This window comes from Fistularia commersonii, chromosome 26 (genome assembly GCF_037954325.1).
Source record: "Fistularia commersonii isolate RoL2024-O1a breed Wild chromosome 26, RoL_Fcom_v1.0, whole genome shotgun sequence".
Classification (NCBI taxonomy): Eukaryota; Metazoa; Chordata; class Actinopteri; order Syngnathiformes; family Fistulariidae; genus Fistularia; species Fistularia commersonii.
In genome coordinates this window covers 6,639,377-6,657,344 of record NC_141309.1, presented here as the reverse complement: position 1 = coordinate 6,657,344, position 17,968 = coordinate 6,639,377, and the positions used below count along the sequence as shown (strand labels likewise).

The window sequence follows — 17,968 nt, the reverse complement described above, 5'->3', positions numbered from 1 at the left end:
TGCAAACCTCAAGTAAAGTCTGACACCAATTAGTTTTCCCGCTGGCAGGGAACTGATATGGAAGTTTGCGACTGTAACGTCAATCTGTTCTATCAATTCTTAAATTGTAATCGGTTCCAAACCTCAGATGTATTTTTCCGAGTGATGCGATTGTCTTAGGTAATTTAACACAGGCACAATGTGAAGGAAAGAACATTGGGCGGTCTGTTAAGGAAATGCAGAGCTTGGTGGCAGGTTGGTCATCTTTAGAATAAGGACTTATGGGTAGACCTTGGTCCTGTCAAACTGTGCAGCTCCCTCTATTGGTGATGCAGCAGACCTTGTCTAAACCGGTGGGAGCGTGAGCTGTTCATTATGTTAAATGTCTTCTGAATTAAAATGCCTTCTCACTGATGAGATTGCAGTATTGTATCTGAATTATGTAGACTATCAGTTGTAATGTCAAATATACACCCAGTCCCATAACAAAATTGCAATTTATACAAACCTTAGTAATTTTATTGTATGGGCCTACAGTTCTTTTTTCAACTGCCACAGCAGTCCTAACTGTGCAGTCAAGAAAAAGTCTGCTTACAAGAGATTCATCCGGGGCAGGCCGTCTCAGCCTTCTCCATTCACCCGGCACATCATTTACTCCTGCACACAAAATTTTGACCATTATCGAAAGGCTTAGACTTTTGTTTGTTCTCACACAATCAACACACCACATATCTTTATCCTGCTAGAACACGGTGCTAAGAAACCCCAAGGTAGCATTAGTTTAAAAAAAAAAAAAAGTTGTAAAATTGTTTGCTATTAATATTTTAAGCCCTGAAACTGCATCTCACAACTTTAAGCATAATTTCTTCATAGTCAACCTTTGTGATATAGTGTGTGGTTTTTTTTTTTTCCCCCTCTTCATCATTTTTATTTCATTATAATTGATTGCCCTGATTGGCTGAAACTCCTGGATCAGCAGGTCTACGTTCACGCGTCAACATTCTTAAAGTCCTCTGCGCTGACCATCTATGGTTGATTGTGGGTGTGTAGAGGGTGGAATGTGAGGCTAATTCATGTGCACACATTTTTAAGCAGACCGTGATATATTAAGGGAAAATGTCTTGCCAATGTACTGGTTTATAAATCAGATTATTTTTGGCCTTCACTTTGACCGTGGATCATATTCAATATATTTTTTTAAACAAACAACATCCTTGGACTTGGTCTCAAATTGGCCGCAAGTATCACAGATCGACTAAGACACAGGATCTCTAACCAGGCTTTTTGCATCAACATTCTTAAAGTGCTCTCCTCTGACCATCTATGTGTGGGTGTGTGGAGTAAGCTTTGACTAAAAGAAATGTATATGCAGTATTTCCAATGTCTGACTGATCAATAACTCTGAAGAATAGAAATGGAACACAAAAGGACATTGTCTGAGACTCTTTTAGTTATACCTCTTTAATAGGTTTTCATAAATCTAAAGATACAAATTTGATATCAATGGTTTGGCATAAAGTTTGCAAGAAAGCTAAACATGCAGCCCTAGTTCATAGAAGGTAATAACAGCAATTTGAATAAATGTACCAGTAATGTCTTCTGTCTGGCCACCCTCACCAGCATTACATGCTTAAAAACCATTCATGTACATTTACCCAATTAAAAGTAACACTATAATTGAAATAGGTTAAAAAAAATTTGCACAATATTTTAAAGAGATCATCATCAATCTTAAAAAATGTGCTATATTCTGCTATCTTGTGTATTTTACACAGTAACCAAAGCAGTCATATAGACGAGTCATTTTGAAAATTCAATATCCCACTGAGACTAAGACGAGTCAAAGTATCTCACAAGCGCATTACTTGAGGTAATATACTGCAGCATTTTATTTTACCTCTATAGATATTCACCAAGAACAAGGCAGTTGAAAGCCTCTGGTTTCAACATCTTTATGCTTCACTGCTTCAACCACTGCTGTGGTCTCTGTGTTTAATGCAGCCGGTTTCACCACATACCCAAAGCATCAAGACTGAAAATTATACCATTAAACATAACATACCTTTTTTTTCCCCTTCATTATATGCTATCAAAAATGCTTATTTATTGAATCTTAAAGCTAGGCCAGCGGATAGTTCTAGAGCCAACTATTTCTTAGTTGGTGTTGCAGGGAAGGGAGTTCAGGGGGTTCATAAAACTTAGTCAAAGTGAAATAACTTTAAAATTTCACCATAACAAAATGTATTCTATGCCAATATTAAAATATAGCAATGCTTGTAATTGACATTAGATCCCAAAGGAAAGAAGAGTGTTTCAATTCATTTTCCAACCTCATGTGTACTCCCTTACTATTCATTCATTTATTTGGCTGTGTTGCGTGGGACATCTTGAATTGTAAAATAACTACTGCTGCTGCAAAAAAGGAAAAAGAGAAATTCCAAGGGTCTCCAGATGAAATCTGAACTATTTCCACTCTGCGATCCCAATTACAATTGCAGGTAATTGTGCTGCCGAACACTGCTAGCTTTGGATTGTAATATCTGATTATGCACTGTTCAGTAGTTTACCGTCAAATAACATTTACTGTCAAATATCACTTGGACAAGGAAATGAGTGTTTGTAATCAGCTTAAATTACAGTTCTCATGGTAGGTTAATTCTGCAACTATTCATTCATTTTTCTCTTCATTCACCCTCATCCCAGAGACCTGACACTTTTCCATGTCACTAAAAATTTACTTTCCCACCACTACATTTAAGAACTATATGATAGCACTACTGAAAATTGTAACAAGTATTCTCATGTGTTTTAAGAAAAAAATCTTGATCATAACCTCAAAAGGCCAGTGCTAATCTTACAGCAATTTCCTTCGGGATTAATAAAGTTGTTCTTATTCTAATCTGTTCATATCAGAGTTCAGTCTGAATCATAAATGAGCTCCCTATCACCAACTAACAATGCAGAAGTTCCAGTTCTTGCCTGGATTGTCTGCTTTATACAATGTAACAATGCAGTGACTCCTAGATGTATCCTCATGACTGACATCTTACTCAGCTTGTCAGTGGGAGCTGAAATACATGAACTTCTGCTCAAGTTAATACACGTTCGCTTGTGTGCGCCAAAGCCAGTTTTCTATTTATTTTTATGAATATTATCTTGTCAAACTGTTGATTAGCAGTACTAACCACTGCAGTGATCTCACTCATATAAATTCTATTCTCTTTGTGTTTTTGTGGGCTTGAAGCACTTGATTTTTGCTGCTCATACCCAGGAATTCCTTCTCATGTCTATCAGACACAAACACCATTAATGCCTCAAAGGGTGCTACATTTGACACCCTAGCAGCCCTCTTGCTCTCATTAGTCATACCCATACCATAGCTGCCTGGGGCAAAAGTGTGGAATGTGAAGAACGTTTGCCTGGTCAAACTCTGTGGCTGCTCTTCTCTGCCCATTAGATCAGAAGGTTGCACACTCAGTCTTTATTGTTGCTTCAAAGATCATCGGTAGCCATACTTACACACAATGAATGAATACATTCAGAAATTAACTCCTCGAGATTATTTGTCTTTTTTACAAGTTTGGGGAAATGTCTTGATGCAGATCCCAATAAAGGAGTCATACTGGCATGTCTGAGCTGGCGAAATGCAGAGAAGTGATCCGTATGAATAATTGCAGTTAAGTAAATCATTCTCATGTTTGCCAGCCACACTTTAGTGAGGACGCAAATAGCATAACTCACTCTTCTATTTGCATAGCATATTAATATTTACAGGCTTCTAATTTTGTGCAACAACTTCTTGTTTATTTTCCCTCTCTAATTTCAAATAAACATTTTATCTTTTTAAGCTTTTGAAAGTATTTCGAGCAGTTTTGCCAGTCTGTCCTCCAGCTTTATTTGCTCTTTGTGTGTCCTTAGCTTGACATCCTTTTCCAGGTAGCATGAATTCTTTGCACGGAAAATCTGGTCAAATACAATGTTGCATAACTTTTTATCAGTGATCTGATGCATCAGGATTTAAAACTCAGCGTTTATCTAGAAAGGTAGAGGAGATGACATTGTCATCTTTATCGGTAAGTTATCTGAAATTGGATCATGCCCCAAAGAACCTGAGAGTAGTATCGAAGTCTGCTCTCTCGACATGCAGCTTCAGAGTAGATTTCAGGGTTTGTTTGTGAGTCAGAATGAGGTTTGGACAAGATCTTGTGATTTTCATATACGGCGTGCACATGGTCCATTCTCACATACTCAAGACTTTGATCACCAAAGTTGAAGTTGGAGTATGTGTCACAGCTCTACTGTGTCAGTCAGGTGATTGCATGTATATGCACACACACACAGACACTCACGTATGTATGCATGTATGTATGTGAGATTATAAAGTATCACATTGTCCAGTGACAGACCGATTTTTAGCCATTGAAGAATTGTATGGACCAAATAGAAAGCTATCCATGAAGGCAATGTTAAACCTGATCATGACACACAAACTGTCAATGTCTTAAACTGACAAGTTTCCAAACCGGCAATTGTCTCAAAACATGGAGTAGGACATGTAGTTAATTAAAAGTAAAAAAAAAAAAAACCACTTAGTTCAAACTCATTGTCCCTAAGTGGTAGACGGGAAAAGCTCTTAAAAAAAAAAAAAAAAACTGTGGTGACTGGTCCTTTGGATCTACTGTTCTGACCTTCTCTGTGATCTTTCATAATCAGTGCTCCTTCTCTGTTTATTTTTTTTTAATTTACAGAAGTATTAAAGTATTAGTGTCATTAGGGGAACAAATCTGTTAATATGATAATGTGTTTGACATGTTGAATCTTCTGCAGTGGGCCACTCCTCTGCAGGAGGATGCCCCAAAGCCTGGTCAAACTATGGCATTAAAAATATGAAGTTAACATGTGTTAATCCCCTGTTTTTTTTGTCTTGTCAAAAGCTTACATTGTGGAAAAATATAAATCCTGTTAATTTTTAAAAAGGATGCTACATTTTTTTATAATTCATTTATTGGGAATCCAAGCAAAATAAAAAGGCATTTGATCATTGATTTGATTTAAGTAAAAAAAAAAAAAAAAAAAAAAATCAATTACTTTTAAATGTTCAGGTCAGATATATGAAAATAATGGTCATGGTCTAACTGTGATTTTTAATTTTAAAAGTGCCAGTATGTCAAATGAAAGTTGTCAAACTCAATTGTTGCATGCAGCAACAATATCCTTTGGCTAATGGCAGTGTCTCATTTAAAGTCCTGAATATGAGAAGCATCTATCGATTGTTGTTGTTTTGTTTTTTTCCTCTAAGTATAACTGCTTCCTGAAAGTACTTTGCTGGCGGAATAAAAGCAAAGCAATTAAAGTCAGCAACTTATTGGTCCCACAAACACATGTGATTCCGTCCATGATTGTGAAAAGAAAGTATGATAAAGTTCTGACTGTCCTTGTTAATTTTTCTTGATTTTGGCACTCACGTTGGATAAAAGCCGTGGCCTCTGTTGACTTTAAAACATTGTTCCTTCTGGTATGTGCGTTTTTTGTTTTGCAGACTTAACGGAGGGAACACTAACACACTCTCTACAATGAATGTTTTACCAGGCTTCAAAGTTATTTCATTAAGTTTGGAGCAGTTCCTCTGTGACGTGCTTCGCAGTCCTGTCACAATGCTCACTGTTTGTATTATGTGTCTTCTTTACTCACGGAGGGGGGGAACTTCCACGTGGAAATCTTGCTTATGTGTCGAGGTGCATCCCTTCATTTTATCCTGTTGTAACTTAGCCTTAGGTTAAACAAGAGGTTAGCTGGAACTCTGTTGTGCAGGATGTGTGCCAGATAATGCAGAACCTAGACAGGAGATATTTTCTTCCACTGAGGTTGAACTTGTTTTGCCACGGAGCAGCTTTCATAGGAATGGATTGGGCCTCATCTTTAATGCAGCATTCCGTCCTGAATACAGCCGTAGCAAAACTCGATAATATCTGGAAATTATATTTTACTGTGGCCATATTGTTGTCTACAACAGAGACAGGGATTTTTTTTGGACAATATGACTCTCATATCCTGTCCCAGAGAGTGTATCTATCCTCCATTTGAATTTGCTGGCTATTTTTTTATAGTGCACTATGTTAGATCAGTTTCAGTTTTCTTCAATAGAGATTGCATTCATTTGAATGACATGGCATCATAGGACTCCTCCTGTTTTGTGTTGAAAGGTTAGCGTGCTTTGTTTAATTCTAATTCCAATATTTACTGATTTGAGCTACAGATGTATCCAATGTCAGACTTATTACTTTGAAAAATCTATGAATAGAAGTCAGCTTTGTAATGTTTATAAAGGAAGTCATAATACGGGCTTTTCAGGTGACAATGTATTGGTTGCGACTAATGGCTCGTAAAATCACCAGTCTGCACTTAGCTGCAGCAGTTATAATGTGTAGTGCCACAAACATGCCATACAGCTTGTGAAACCCAAACTGTTCGGAATTTAATGTCACTGTAAATCAGTTGAAAATAACTCATTTATTTATCTCTTTTCCCTTTGATACATATGTATCTTTGATGTCACAGTAGGGATTCAGCCGAGTCATAGTGTTTAAAACTAGCTATTATTCATGGATTAATTTATGAGCCTTTGTAGTCACTCTTCACTGTCTGGCTGCACAACAGTCACAGGCAGTGAGCGATTTCTTCTCATTTACTGTATAAGGAAACTAAGCCATCGTGCCTTGAGACAGGCTGCAGTAGCAGGGCTCCACAATAAATGACATCATCCCTCTGGCCTTGCAGTGCTGCTTGGAGTCAACATCATATATTTGGGTGTGTCTCAGACGCCAGTAGTCCATAGTACCTTTTTCCTCGCTTGATCTCAATGTGAAAACCCCATGTTCTCTTCCCCCCCCAACCCAGCTGAATTCATTGGTAAAATGCCGCTTTTCCCCTCACTGTAGGGAGAAAAGATGCACAGTGCGGTTCATTCTACCGGTATGTAAAGCATACAGTTTAGCCTTAAATTCAGGCCTACTATTTTTAGTAAGGATATGCTGTGTAGAATTAAGCAGCTGTTGGCATGCATCTACTGTATAATAAAATCACCACTAATAACTTTCCTTAATTACTGCGGCGGTTCAATGGGGGTAAATCTAATCTCAGTTGGCCTCTGTAACACCAGTAAAACCTTAGTCTCTTTTTGGCCGCGCAACTGAGTCATGTTCTGATTGTGCACAATGTGTGGGATTTTTTTTTTTTGTTTGCTTATTTTCCCCTCTGTAATAATTCTACTCTGTAAGAAAACAGAAAATATGAACATGATGCAGGATAGAAAAAATTAAGAGATCTAGTATGCCTTGTTAGTACTTCTGTGGCTCTTGTTGCTCCTGATGGGCAGACCAATGTTTTACATCAGTGCACATGAGATTATTCTAAACTTCTTTTTCTAACAATAGAATAGAAAGCACTCCATTAATGCACTCTGCTCACTAACCGTTGAGCAGAACACTCAACTGTGGGAAGATCTTGGGAAAATGCATTTTATATTCTTATTTCGTTCCAGCCTCCAAAATAAGTTTTCCAAAGTCGTTTCTCCGCCCAAACATTTCTTACATCTTAATGCAAGTACGAAAATATAGCAGATCGGGTATTTTAAATAAATCCTTTCTATTATTTCGGGCTTTACAGTCGTAATAGATAACAAAACCAGAGCAGAATTTGAGGAGCATATATTTCTGCACAGACAAAATTATAAAGAAAAAAAAAAAACAAAACCTTTATTATTGTTCATAATGGATAAGCCTCAAACTCTAATGGACGTGTCACACCCAGAGCTTTTTACACAATTGTATTACAATGTTGTGAATGGAAATTTCAGTTATTGGCAGATCAACACTGAACTATGTTTTAGTCATTGCCTTGTGGTTAATTTCAACGCAGTTGTTCAATTTTTATCAGTTGCGATGAGTGTGCTGTGAACACAACTTTATCGCCTTCAGGGCTCAAGCACACTGGGTGTGTCAGTGGTGTGAGATGACTGATGTAGCAGATCACTTCCCTATAATCAATTGAAGCTGCAACATTGACCATAGGAGTCACATGATGCATGTGTGGATTTTTTTTTTTCTTTTTTGCAAGGGGGTCATTTTTTTCCATCTGATGTGCTACATTGCAGCTCTCTGCGTTTGACAGAATATTCACAGAACTATGTCGATTTGATCCGCTCTGTATTAAGACATTTTAATTGCATAAAATTTGCTCCCGGGTGTTTAATGGTTTATTTTAGGGTTCATTTCACATCTGTTTTTTTCTCCAATGACTCTAAAAGCACGCTTTTGATTGTAGCAGGTGGTGTTTTATGGATTATACTGGACATGTCCTGCTTCAAAACACGTCCTCTTACCCTGCGTTGGCAATGCTCCCTGTGCAGAACCGGCATCAGACTAATCTCATTGCTCTGTGTTTCTTTGTCTTTATAGACGGGACGCATTGACAAAGCCTACCCCACAGTGTGTGGTCACACCGGCCCGGTTTTAGACATTGATTGGTGCCCCCACAATGATCAGGTCATTGCAAGTGGCTCAGAAGACTGCACAGTGATGGTAAGTGTTGCCTCACCAGAACACCTGAGTTCAGGCCTCATAATGGAGCTAAAACAATGACACACGCACAGTCTCTCTGTATATTAAGTGACAAAAAACTTCATGCTTGTATTGCAAAAGCGTGTGTGGCTGTAACACTTAGATGGGTGTAGACCTCTCCCTCTGGATTAGATTAGGCGCAGAAATATGTTGTAGAAATCAGAGCTGGGGAATTATTTAGCTGTTTATTGAGGTGAGGTCACTGGTTTTTTTTTTTTTTTTTTTTTTTTTTTTTAAACCTTAGTCTTACTTTCCTCCTCTTCCTTATTTGGGCAGAGAAGTTTGGGCTATTCTACAGCTCGTTGAACCCTGTTATTACCACTTCCTCACCTGAAAGTCCTGGTGTCCTGTTAAACTTATCGTTTCTACTGCAGATTTATCTATTTATTTATTTTATTTTAAGCTATGCACAGCACTATTGTCACTGTTATTCAACCAGACACAGCTTACTGCATTGATCGCTAATACAATTGACATTTAGGATTTAATGTAAGCTTACACCCAATATTTGAATTGAGAAAAGCAATAAAATTATCGCTAGAAAAAAGCTTGGTAGTGATATATGAGCAAGTTTTCCTTAAAACTATGGGGAAAAAACAATAATACAATCACCCTTTCTTGTTGATTTTGGTGGAATTGTGCTAAAAATCTTCGAAGGGATATCACTCGACAGGAACTCAAATACAAGCCTTTATCATTTTTAGATATTTTTACTCTTAAGATAGAAACTATTTCATTTAGTGCAAATATAACTAATATTTCTAAAGTAGGCACTGATGTGTCATATACCCTTTCATTAGTTTTTGGAGAATTGTTTCCCTAAGTATGGAGAGATGCGGTATTTGATTCAAATTTAAAATCACTTATTTCATGTCGCCATATGTGTGAAATGTTTGGCGTACATTGGGATTTCGTAGCCCTCCGTTAATGAATGAACTTGGGAAGGCCAAACAAAACACAGCTGAGGACAATTTGAGGGCCATTACTTCCTGGCTCAGGTTTTTCTATTCACACATGCGATGTGTTGAACCTCAAATCGATTTCGTCATCATTAGAATTTCAGTCCATGACAACTTTTGAATGAAATATTTTAAAAGTTAAAACCACCCCTTTCATTTTTCTCATAGGAGCAGCTCCTGATATGCTGCTGCTTTGAATGTTGGTCCGTGGACTTGCTACCTTTTCATAGAGCAATGGAAGAGAATTCCACAGCAGATGATTAACCTTAAGTCTTGTCTGAGAGTAAAGTTGAGGGGGGGGGGGGGGGGGGAGGCAGCAGCGAGACATCGTGGGTGTTGCAGTTTGATACTTTGTGGGCTGTGCGCTGTAAGATCAAAATCCTCTGATTGCAGCAGAGCCGTAACGTAAACATAACTCCGGTGAACAGGTGGTCTTAAATAGGTCACGCTCCACTCCGTATTTCACACTTGTCTGACAACAGAAACTGATAACTGGCTGATAACTTTCATTAGAAATTAAGCTGTATAAGAATACTGTATATGTGCCCAGAAAAGAGAGTTGATTTCATGCAGTCTTAAGCTGGCTTCTTTCCAATGAGTACTTCTTAACACCCAAGTGAGACGATGTTCATTTGAACTGCCGGCAGTTCTTATTGCTAAATGAATTCCATGGCTAAATCGGCATTACGACTGTCAATCACTATTTTCTTCAACTTTTCTTCGCGTTGGAACTTTTAAGCAAGTTAAATGCAATTCAAAGGGTTTTACATCTTCAATTTAAAGAGGGAAATAACAACATCGGATATTAAGTTGAAATGTAAATGTTAACCTGTACTCTAAACAAAAAAAAGCTGAGTAGATAAATTAATATAAGATGGAGAATAAAGTTGAATATGTAATACATTGGTGATTTAAAAAAAAAAAAGAAAAGAAAGAAAATCTGTGAAAATAACATTTAAAGAAACCGGAAAACAATACCAAACAAAGACCAGCCAAATTCTAATATTAAAAACATTGATCTAAATATAAACCAACAATGTAAATCAAGACAAATAAAGGTAGATTAAGTGTAAACTGTGAATTTACAACATAGCAAGTAAAAATGTGAACGCCATTGTTTCATAGTGACCTTTTTCCCACTGCAGGATAAACTTTCATCTTTATATTTAATCAAATAAGGTATTTGGATCTGCCAAAGGATGCATCATCAGAAATGTTGACAAAATCTTAAACTGAATTACGGTAACATACATGCTGTCCCAGATGATGCGGGACTAGGCCATTGACCTCTTGGTAAATACTGCCTCCTTGAGGTTACTTTTGAAAACTCCTTAATGTTCTTTTTGACACCGTGCTTCCGTTGCATCGGGGTTCAGTATGGAAAAGGTTTGCTAGAATATAGAGCAGGTTAGCTTACCTTATTTCTTCCCCCCGTCCTTTGTCGTGTCGTATGCAGGTGTGGCAGATTCCTGAGAATGGCCTCGTCACTTCTATGGCTGAGCCAGTGGTGGTACTGGAGAGCCACTCCAAGCGAGTTGGCATCATTACGTGGCACCCGACAGCACGCAATGTCCTTCTCAGTGCAGGTGGGACATGCTCAAATCTAATCTTACCTCTTTTTTTTTTTTTTTGTAATTCTTTATGATGAAACTAATTGCATTGGCATATTTTTTAAGGCCTGCGATACAAACTGCGATGCTGCAATATCTCTCCTTTTCAGGATTTTGTTTTTAGACCAAACTTAGAGTTAACGTAAAGTCTAACTATCTCTTGCAAGGTTGCGACAACCAGATCATCATCTGGAACGTGGGCACAGGTGAGGCCATGATTACCCTGGAGGACATGCACCCTGATGTCATTTACAATGTCTGTTGGAACCGCAATGGGAGCCTTATCTGCACTGCCTGCAAGGACAAGTCCATCCGTGTCATCGACCCCCGCAAGGAGGAGATTGTTGCTGTAAGCTCTCGGTCGATAAGCTTCTGACAAATTCATCTTAAAGCAAAACTTTTCCAAAAGGATTCAGGCAGATAAATGAAATGCATTTAAGATTTGCCGTAACGTTCCCCATGCAACACTCTTCTTGCACTTTTTACAGTGTCTGATCCTTAATAGAAATGCTAGGAATATTTCTGTTCGGAGTGATCCTGCCTGCTGATGGGGAGGAGACAACCCGACAAGTATTTTTGGAAATGTACCGACCTATAAACTGTATTTCACAGGTGAAGGAGAAAGCACATGAAGGCGCTCGCCCCATGCGAGCCATTTTCCTCTCTGACGGAAATGTCCTAACCACAGGTTTCAGTCGTATGAGTGAGCGACAACTAGCTCTCTGGAACACAGTAAGAAATGATATGTACTCACTTAATTTTTTTGAATTTTGTGTCACCTGGTTTATGTGGTGTGGTACACATCTTCCAAACAGAGTCTCTGATACATAGCTTTAATTCTTTTAGCAAAATATGGAGGAGCCCATGACTATCAGTGACATGGATACCAGCAATGGAGTACTGTTGCCCTTCTATGATCCAGACACCAATGTTGTTTACCTTTGTGGGAAGGTAATTTCTAACAACAACAAAAAAGATAAAAATTTTGATTTTTGACTCGGCGCCACAAGATTGTTTATTTAAATTTGGCACTGTGGAAAAAAAGGAATAATGCGCATGTTGGCATTGGGGTGTTTTTACAGGGAGACAGCAGCATCCGCTACTTTGAAATCACAGCTGAGGCTCCATATGTTCACTTCCTCAACATCTTTGCCTCCAAGGAGCCTCAGAGAGGAATGGGCTACATGCCAAAGCGGGGCCTTGATGTCAATAAGTGTGAAATAGCAAGGTGAGCTAAGCTAAGGTGTATCGCAAATCTTGACGCCGTTCACAGCGTATCATTTTGAAGTTTTATTAGGACTGTCAAAGGATTAAAATCCCAATTCACCTTCTGTTTCTAATTTAATTTCATTTTGTGTGGGCAGAAAGACTCCTAACAAGGCCAAAAGTACACATAACATGTTTTTTTTTTTTTGTTTGTTTGTTTTTTAACGAAGAACAGATCTGGTGCCCGGATCGCAAAATAAACACCTACCACACCACATTTTTTAAATGAAGTACTTGCAGAGGAATCACGGATGCGCTGATACATTATGCCTGAAGTGCTTTTATGAAACGGGAAGTCCTTCTTGCAGAGCGTGCAAACCACTTTTGGCGGCCAATTTCTTTTATACTCAAACTTTCCATCGAGAAGCTCAAATGTTATTCAGTCGTCCATCTTGATGGAGTTGTTTCTGCTACCAGATACCATTAGAGCGCTAATCCACACCAATGAGAGGGATTTTTTAGTCATTGTGCGCCGTATACGTGCTTATTGCATTAAAGTTGAATCAAACGAATCACACAAACTGATTCATATTGATTTACGTGTTCATTTTCCATAGTAATTGTGGGACTCTTCGTTTCTCCACTAGAGGGCAGCACATAAGCATAAACCTCATGGCGCATTAAAAACCTCTCTCTTGTGAATATTGGATGAATGTTTGTTATTTGTTGTACATCGCTAGGTTCTTCAAACTGCATGAAAGGAAGTGTGAGCCAATTGTGATGACCGTACCTAGAAAGGTGAGCTCTCATCTGCAAAGAATCTCCCAGACCGTTCTTTCCCTTGCCGTCTTTCGAGTGGTCTTAACTCACGAGGTTTCTCTGTCCTCCCTCCCGCCCCACCAGTCCGACCTGTTTCAGGATGACCTGTACCCAGACACAGCCGGTCCTGACCCAGCCCTGGAGGCTGAGGAGTGGTTTGACGGCAAAAACGGAGATCCCATCCTGATCTCCCTCAAAAACGGCTATGTCCCCGGCAAGAACCGTGAATTCAAAGTGGTCAAAAAGAACATTTTGGACAACAAGGTGGCCAAGAATACAGAGAACTCGAGCCCTTCCATTAAGTCGGCCTCTCCAACTCCATCGATCGTGAGTATCTTTTCTCTTGCGTCAGCCAGCGTCGAATAGAGATGAGACAAACTGGCCTCATCAGCTCATCTGTTTTCACGATACATTGCCATGGAAAATCCCTCTCAATTAGATGTTTAACAATAAAAAGAAAAGTTGGTGGGTGCCCCCCACCCTCACACCCCACTAGAAATAATAACTGCGATGGTTTGTCTCAGGCTGTGAGGTAAAAGGTGGAGTGGTTTGTTGTTGGTCAGCCCCCTCCCTGACCGTCGTACGGTGGGGTCCGCTGCTGCTGTTCCCGGGCATCCTGCTGCACCTAAGCCACAACACATCCACCCGCCAGGGTCCCACCCCGTGCTTTTCTCCGCATTTGTGCTCTATAATCACAACCCATTGGTGCATCTGGCAAGCCAAATGTGTTAACCCTCAAAGCACCGGGCCCTGCCACCGTGCATCTACACCTTTTCATTAATTGGCTGACATTTCACACTCAACGTGAAATGCTGTGGAATGAAACAAATGACTTCTCAACATGCCTCATTGTGTTGTAACTGTTCTAACAGGGGGGGATGCTTTTACTGTGAATGTGCAAATGAGCACAATAGCTGCTAAACATCTGCTTGTGGGTGTCAGTTGGACCCTGGGAAGCACTGACTTTGCAGAGGTGGAGAAAGAAGACAAAAAGAAACTAAATTACGCATGCATGTTTCTATGACAACAACTTTTTTCTTTTTTCTTTTTTTTTTGCCCACTCGTCACGTCCCTTGGTCTTGCGGCCCAAATTGCTGGTATCAGTGGGAGACGGAAAACACAAAACTTGAAGTGCCCTTCTGCGTTGCCCTTAAATCCTACCTCCGGGATGAAGAAAATGTACAATGTTAAAAAAATGTCCAGATGGGGTTGTAATAATCTCTTTTTTATTATAAACAACTACTTTTATGAAATGCTTTTCACCATTTCATTTGTGTAAAGGTTAATGATGGTGTTATCACTGCAGAGAGGGATGTCCTTATTCTTTTCTTTCCTGGGATACTTTTCTGCGCCAAGACCACATAGAACAGGGTTTGGTTAAAATGTAACCGGGATCGTGTTTGCCGCGCTGACAGGACAACACGTCTGCTCTTTGTCCCACAGAAATCAGAAGCCAAGCTGGAAGAGATCTTGAAAGAAATCAAATCCCTCAAGGACCTGGTCAGCAGTCAGGAGAAGCGGATCATCAAACTTGAAGAGCAAATGTCCAAAATCGCCATTTAAGAGACCCTTTACCCAACCCACTACAATTCAGGACATTTCATTGGCTGGGGGGGTGGGTGGGACCAGTCACTGCCTATCTCAATGACAGTGTTTTGTCCGAGGCCTGCCTAGCAATGATCCCTAGCAACATTCCAGATGAACTTTTTCTTAGCCAGCCCCGAACCCTCAGAATAACACAGGTGGAATAAGGACATGTGACAAATTTAGCAGAAACTTTCTTTCTTTTTGATAACAAAGGACTCTCTTCCTTTCTCCTCTATCGTGCGGCAGTCATATTTTATTTTGACTTCTTATATGAAATGGTCTTACATATTCCTTTTTCATTTTCAAAAGCAAAATCCAGTATGACTAGTTTCAACTTACTGTTGTATTTCCCAGACATTTTTTTTTTTAAGTCAACCTCAGTGTTTCATGTGTCTGTACTCCTAAAATTTGTGGGCAAATTAGTTATGTTTACACATGTTTAGCAGTATTTCCTTCGCTTAGTGGGGAAAAGACTGGTTGTGCCAGGATGGGTACTTGTAATTTAAAGGATTTTTTTTGTTTTAGTCAGACACAAGTTGTTGAATTCTACACTACGCACTCGAATGACCTGTTCTTCTTGGGGGGGAAAAAAAAAATCAGCAAGTGCTTTCTGGCAATTCTTTCGTCCCTCTCCGCTACCTGTCGTTCTGACGGTGGACACAATCGTCCTCTAAACAGGCTTTTCTTTCTTTCTAGATATGCTAAATTGCACCGTGTGCTTATTGGGAAGATCAGCCACATTCCACATATCTCTCCCGTGGATTTTAGTATGTACAAGCATTCCGATTTAAAGTTTCTCTTTTTTTGTATAAATCCGTAATGTCTAGGTTACACTGGTTTGGTGGTTTTTATTGTGAAGTTTTTATGTGCAGCCTGCAAGGAGACCAACATTGTGGATTGTCAATCCATCTGCTGAAAATATTCATCAGGTCTGCTTGGTTTTTGTGGCCATGAGTTGTGTCTCAGTCACCAGCCTCAGTGTTAATCCAATGGCTCACCCAACACACAACTTTTGTCAAGCGTAGTGTGACTATTTTGTCTCTTTGTCCTCACCCATATTCCATATCAACAGGTGCGCATGCGCACACACACACATACACACACAATTTAAAGTAAAAAAAAAAAAGACAAAGTAATCACACAGTGACTTGACTGTTTCAACTCATCTGTTTATAAAACTGGAGACTGCCACTGAAACCGTTCACTTTAGATCTTTAAAAAGTAGATTGTGTGAATATGTGCCTCATGTTTTTGGCCTCTTGAGTATTTGTCACCTTCGATGTCCCTCCTTTGAGGTTCTGAAACAGACTGAAAAGTACAATGTCAAAGATTTGCCTCTATCTTGGATTCATTGATTTCCCGGGTTATTGCCTCACTGTTTAATTTTAGCCTGTTTCTTGTTCCAGCTGTGCTTGTACCCCTCTTAGCACTTCCACATCTTCTTTTTTTTTTTTTTTTTTTTTTTTTTTTTATAATAAATCAGTTTCCCATACAGTATAGTAATTAATAAACAAGTACCATTTAAATTTACGAGTCTGAGCTGACACAAAGCTCGGTTTTCTTAATTTTTCACGTTTCCCTGTGAGAAGTAGAGATGGGTCACGGTTCAGTCTGTTGTTTGCCTTCAATATTTGCTATCACTGTAAAGACCTGAAAGTGCCATAGAGGTGAAAATGGAAGTTTTTGTCAAGGACTGTTGTAAGTGTGTATGTGTAGATTCATTTGTAGTTGAAGATTTGTTAGGTGCCCTGATTCAAAACCACTTCTTTTTCTTTTTTTTAAAAGGTGCTACTACTTGTCCAAATGTAAAGTTCAGTGGACTTTCCTTAAATAAAATAAAATAAAAAATTGGCTATCCAGACAATGGTGTTCAGACAACACATCCCACAATACTCCAGGTAGCATGATTGATTCAGGTTTGTTGAAAACACCAGGCCCCCCTTTTTAACAATGGTACGGGTATTTAAACCATTTTCATATAATGATGTCAAACCGAGTCATTGCTGCCTCGAAGTACAGTTTTAATAGGAATATTAGTAGAGGGAAATCTGCCAGGGTCAGGCACTGAATACCCACCCACTCTGGATGTTCAACAGCGCTTTTGGCACAAGGGCAGAGTTTTGAGAAGTAGTGTATAGTTATCCAAAGGGACCGTGTAGGTTGGAGAAATGTGAGATTTGAGAGATAGATGTAAGTTTGTAATTAAGGTCTAGAAACATGAGTGAAAGCTGTGTAAATAACACAACCATATTTTCTGTATTGTTATTTTTTTTCATTTCTTTTTTGTTTTTTGTGGTTGTGCTAAAGAGGGTATTTGTAAGGGAGGTGGGTTTTAAATGTTTCCCCTCGTCTGTGTTCCCTGCACCTTGCCAAATGCATCAAGACAAACTGACACCTCTGTTATACTGGAGGTCTTACAAATATCGAAAATGATCAGGATGAAGCCTCGTGTGGAGGTCTGCTCAGCATTTTTGTTCATTATTCTTGCTTCAAGTATCAAGCATTGATTATAAAAAAATAAAGAATTTTTAAAATGAACTTGTATTTAGTTGTTTTTTTGTTTTTCCTTCCCCTCTACTGTTGGACACTGCTTGTTAAGTTTCCTCAAATATTAAAGATCGGACTTGCGGGGAAAGTCTTCAAAGTCCACTATATGCGCTTGAAGTGATTACAGGGAGAAAAAACATGGAGATGTTTAATGAAGGCCATCTGTCCCATATTTATCCTGTTTAAAAACCCCACAGAAAGTCTAAAACTAACTTGTTTGTGGTCACCGCTTGGCTCACTCCCTCATAACATGTAAATAGGTTTCAGGTATTCTACGCAGTTTTGAAAAGGAGATCATGCATTAATTAAAAAAGAATAGTAAACGTAAGCCGGCTCCAGATTAGTTCACATCTCGTTTCAGTTTTTCCTCCAACGGGATCTGAGACCGACTCAGACGCTGTTCACGTGAGAGACGGTCAGCCAGTGGAACATCATCGTGAAACGCTTAAACGGCATCGTCAAAGATATAGGAAATCTTTCCTACCTCAGGCCATAACCCTAGACAATAAATGACTAATCAGTTACTGCCCTACTTCACATTGCTACTTTGCTCATTATTTATTCCTGTATATTGGTAGATATGGAAAGTTTTTTTTTTTTTTTTTTAGATTATACTTTTCCACCTCAGTTCATTTTATTTTTA

The 17,968-nt window shown here is 38.9% G+C and overlaps 1 protein-coding gene across 3 annotated transcripts in view; it reads left to right on the top strand.

The window, feature by feature from the left end:
- Positions 1 to 17,316, top strand: part of coro1ca (coronin, actin binding protein, 1Ca) — a 34,955-nt gene extending 17,639 nt beyond the window's left edge. For all 3 annotated transcript variants that reach the window (XM_086173584.1, XM_086173585.1, XM_086173586.1), the window contains exons 3-11: positions 8,436 to 8,558; positions 11,013 to 11,142; positions 11,334 to 11,515; positions 11,779 to 11,898; positions 12,013 to 12,117; positions 12,249 to 12,394; positions 13,113 to 13,170; positions 13,276 to 13,518; positions 14,635 to 17,316. In XM_086173584.1, coding sequence (XP_086029710.1) covers positions 8,436 to 8,558; positions 11,013 to 11,142; positions 11,334 to 11,515; positions 11,779 to 11,898; positions 12,013 to 12,117; positions 12,249 to 12,394; positions 13,113 to 13,170; positions 13,276 to 13,518; positions 14,635 to 14,754 — 1,227 coding nt within the window. In that variant the 3' untranslated portion in view covers positions 14,755 to 17,316. The remainder of the gene's footprint in view (positions 1 to 8,435; positions 8,559 to 11,012; positions 11,143 to 11,333; positions 11,516 to 11,778; positions 11,899 to 12,012; positions 12,118 to 12,248; positions 12,395 to 13,112; positions 13,171 to 13,275; positions 13,519 to 14,634) is intronic.
- The last annotated feature ends 652 nt before the right edge of the window (positions 17,317 to 17,968 follow it).